General features: G+C 58.8%; 1 protein-coding gene across 1 annotated transcript; it reads right to left on the bottom strand.

The window, feature by feature from the left end:
* Window positions 1-684: 684 nt before the first annotated feature.
* On the bottom strand, window positions 685-3,221 carry LGALS7 (lectin, galactoside-binding, soluble, 7). Its single transcript, XM_011952396.1, has 4 exons — window positions 3,193-3,221; window positions 2,724-2,812; window positions 1,530-1,731; window positions 685-852 (listed from the first exon to the last, which is right to left on the bottom strand). The coding sequence occupies exons 1-4, from the start codon at window positions 3,196-3,198 to the stop codon at window positions 739-741; spliced, it is 411 nt and encodes a 136-aa protein (XP_011807786.1). The 5' UTR covers window positions 3,199-3,221; the 3' UTR covers window positions 685-738.
* Between the last annotated feature and the right edge of the window lie 1,229 nt (window positions 3,222-4,450).

Raw genomic sequence — 4,450 nt, forward strand, 5'->3', positions numbered from 1 at the left:
TCGGGACCGTGGGGGAGAGTGGAGGGCGCGTGGGAATGGGGCTCGCTGCGCCACGGAAACCCCGCGCTGCCCTTCGAGACCTCCCCGCTGCTCCGCAGAGCCGGGGCCGCTGCCATCGCGTCTGCCCCGAGGGTGCGCAGGCGGGTACTTGTCCGGATTGGGGAACAGCGGGAGCCGTGATTCGCTGGTCGGGCTTCCCAGCCCCACCCTGGACGTCTCTGGGGGCGGGAGGCCAGGAGAGAAGACGGTGGGAGAGATGAGCTGCAGGGGGATACGGGACCCAGGGACATTATAACACGCTTTCCACGCGTAGGATTGGGGCCCACGAATGACCAGAAAGGTGGGACTCATTCGCCCCCTTTGCAGATGGACCCATGTTGGTGCCCCTTAGATCTGCAGTGAGGGCACCAGGACTGCGACGAGCCTCTCCGCGCCCCAAACGCCAGCAGATCTGCCCGACCACATTTCGGCCTGGCTTGCTTTGCACAAATGCTGCGTCAGGACACGCCCCAGACCCACTCCTTCCCAGATCGCGACCCTCATGCCTTCGCAGAAAGTGTCCTAAGCACAGTCAGGTTCAAAGCCCGCCCCCGGCTCGGATTCGCTGTGTAACTCCGAGTCACTGTTCACACTTCTCTGGGCCTCAGTTTGCTCATCTCAGCAAATGGGATACAGACACAGTTACGCTGCGGGCTAACGCTTTATTTGCCACCGGTCCGGGCCCGCCTGGGCTTCTGCTCAGAAGATCTTCACGGAGTCCAGCTGCACGTCCCCACCCACCTCCACCAGGCGCACGCGCGCCAGCGGCAGGCGGTGGCGGAAGTGGTGGTACTGGGCGTCCCCAACCACGGCCTGCAGGGGAGGGTCGGTGGTGAGGATTCCGGAGGCCCATGCTGGGTGGCCCTGGGGAAATCACTCATCCCCTTTGGGCCTCAGTTTCCCCACTGGGAAAATAGGCCTATTGTTCATTCTAACTCTTGCGTGAGGATCAAACGAGTTTACTGGGTGGCTCAGTAAAAAACGGCTTTTTTATTCTTGGTAATGGATATTCTTATTTCCGAGAGCATTACCCGCTATTAAAGCGCAGAGGAGGGAGGTGAATTTGCGTAAGGTCTGGGTGGCGGAGGATCTGCCGCCACCTCCACCCCCCAATCCTTGCTAGGACGAGTTCCTGGGTGCTGTCTCCAGCCCATCCCTCCTCATGCCTCAAACCCTGGACCTCAGGAAGGAATGAACTGGGAGTAGGGTCTGGGGCGAGTCAGGGCCACGCCTGCCCGCTAGGATGCCCACCCCTTGGACACTGGGCTGGTGCTCGCCTCCTCCTGACCCTGCTGTCTCTCTGACCCAAGTAGGAGTTGTTTAGGCGAGAGAGAGGGTCGAAGGACACCCTTCTCTGCCTTGGCCACGCCTTCCCTACCCCCCTCACCCTGCCCCAACCTCCCTGCCTTCCACCAATAGCCTGGCTTTGCCCAACCCTCTGCTCCAGGGACCTAGGTCTTGGCGTCCATGCCCCTGTCGCAGAGACGCACCTTGAAGCCGTCGTCGGACGCGATGATGAGCACCTCGAAGGGCTGCCCGCGCTGGAAAGGAACGCCAGGCCCGCGCTCCTCGCGGCCCCAGGAGCCTTGCTCCTTGCTGTTGAAGACCACCTCCGACGTGTCCAGCCGGGGGTTGAAATGCAGGGCGGCATCGGAACCCTCCTCCTCCCCGCACAGCAGGTTTAGGTGGAACCTGGAAGTGGGGGATGGTGGCCGTCAGGGCTCAGAAACCACCCAGACCAAGAAATGTTGAGGGTGAGGAATACTGATGTCTACAATTCACTTTGAATGAATAAGTAAATGAAATGTTGGCTGAGTGCAGTGGCTCACCCTGTAATCCCAGCACTCTGGGAGGTGGAGAAGGGAGGATCGCTTGGACCCAGAAGTTAAAGACCAGCCTGGGCAACATGGCAAGACCCCATCTTACAAAACAAACAAAAAAAAGGAACAACCAAAAAATAAACCACCCAGACCAAAGTCCTTCGAAGGGCTTATGGGCTGGGACTCCCCATTCCCAGAGCACCCCCAGATTAACAGAGACCTGAAGACAGGCACACACAGCAGAAGGAGAGGTGACTAATGACCAGGGAGCTTAGATTCCCAAGGCAGCCAAAATGTCATGAGGCCCTTGGCAGAAACCTGCCCAGACCAAAGTCACTATGCTTAGGGCAGGGTGCCCGCATTTCCAAAGAGCCTGGGAGCTGCCCAGGAGGTCTGGGTGATGGCCAGGGCGCTCTTGATGCCCAGGGAACCCTCAGGTTCTACAGGACAAAGAAGAATACCAGGAAGCCCAGTATTTCCAGGGTACCCCAGAATCCAGAAGGCCCAAAGTTCCTTAGCCAGGAAGCCAAAGGATGGCTTGGCAAGGACTCCCAGGGTCCAGGGTGTCTCCAGGACTTGGAGTATTTCCAGAGTTCCCTGGGACTCAGACATGGAAGTCACAGGACTATATCTAGGAACCCTGAGATTACCCAGGAACCTCAAATTCTTAGGGAAACTTAGGGACCCCAGCCACAAAGGCATGGGGCAAATAAGTGAATACATCAGATTTGAGGTCAGAAATGGCCTCGGACTCCTAGTCTGGTGGATACAGATGGCCTAGGGCCCCTATTTCTGGACTGCAGAAATTGGGGGTCAGCTGATCCTGGAGACCTGTACCCTTTACCCTAGGGCCTGGGGTCTCACCTGCTGGCGTTGGGAGGAACCAAACCACGAATTCTCAGCACCGTGCCAGGGCGGATGCCCTCGGGCAGCGAGGACTTGTGGGGGACGTTCTGCAAGAATGGAATGCAGGGGCCACTGTGAGCCGGTGAGACCGAGGAGGGAGGCAGAAGGTGGGTCACCCCTCAGAGGAGCCGACCAGGACTGAGACTGGCAGAAATCAGTGGAAGAGAAAAGGGTGGCAGAGAGGCAGGAAAGAGACCAGAAACAGAGAGAAACAGATGGGCATAGCTACAAAAAAAACCGAAAAACCCTCAAAGAGGGACCCAGAGGAAGCCACAAAGAGGTAGAGGGGACAATCGGGAAGGGCGGTCACCCAGAGGCCACAGCCCAGGCCCATCCATGGCGCACCCACTGCCCACTTGCTCCTTTGAAAGAGGAGCCCCCAGCCCCCTCCCTACTCGGCCCCGCCCTGGGCCCCTGGAGCACTCACGGCCATGGCTGGGACAGGGTCAGGCAGCCGTGGTGCTGGGGACTGCTGGGGACCTTAAATAAAAGCAGGGCGGGGCTGGCCCTGATGACTCACCCCACCTCTTCCCACCCACCACCCACACCTGGCACAGACCCTGGCCCTGGGGCAAGCCTGGCGAAGCGGGAGTGGCACCTCTTCTTGGGGGCCCCGATCCCCTCCATCACCCAGAGCCCAGGTGCACTGCCCCTCCTAGGAGCTGATAATAAGAGGGACTGTTTAACAATAATAAACTCACAGCAGAGAAGGCTCCTCGTGCCACCGCTCCTCCAACCCTGCCTTCCCACTGCCTGGCACACAGGAGAGTCTCTCATGCTCATTTTATACACAGACATGTTGGGTCCTGAGAAGTCAAGCCCAGCGGGAACTCTAGACCCTTCTCTCCAGCTAAGAACCTCCTGCCTGGACTGGAAATGTCTGCGCTGAAATCCCTGCTTCTATGTCTCTAAAGCAACAGCAGCCACAACCACAGCGATAGTACCAGACAGGGCGACTTCACGGGGTCGAGGGGCGGCCTGGGAGGCTCAGTGCTGCATCCCTGGGTCCTCGAGTGTGCCCGGTTCATGGGAAGTCCTCAGTCAGGAGGGGTGAAAGGAGGGCATCTACTAGGACTACGCTTGTCCTTTTCTAGGCCCCTGGGCTGCCCAGGATATGCAGGAAATCACTGATTGGGACCCCATCATTCCAACGGGGGCAGCATGGGTCGCCCCCATTGTACAGAGGCGGAGGCTGGGATGGGGAAGTGAATTTCCACAAGCCGCACAGGACCCGCTGCCCCGACCTCTGCCTCTCCTCACCCCTGGGCGCGCCTCTCCTGTGAGTTCTGTCTCTGGGGCTGGCTGTCTCACTCTGTCCGTCTCTGCCTGTAACTGTGTCTACCGCATTCCTGTCCCACTTCTCTCCTTCAGGTCTCTCTTGTGCCTCCTTCCAAGACTGTTACCATCTTCCCACCAATTTTGCAGGTCAGGATGAGGCGGGTTTCAGGGTAGTGGGTGGCCTAGCACCCCATCACTACCCAGACCCAAAACAGAGCAAAATGAGGACTCTCCCACCAGCCCCAATATAGCCTGCTTGGGCCCAAGACTCTAGAGGAGAATCCAGGGTTGGGGAAGTAGACTGGGGGAGGCGTGGGTGGGGGTGGGGGGGCCAGACTGAAATCTGTTTCCAAAAGTCAGGGATGGTATGGGAGCTGAACAGAAACCACTCCTGGCTGGGCGTGGTG

This window comes from Colobus angolensis, unplaced genomic scaffold, assembly GCF_000951035.1.
Source record: "Colobus angolensis palliatus isolate OR3802 unplaced genomic scaffold, Cang.pa_1.0 Scaffold34, whole genome shotgun sequence".
NCBI lineage: Eukaryota > Metazoa > Chordata > Mammalia > Primates > Cercopithecidae > Colobus > Colobus angolensis.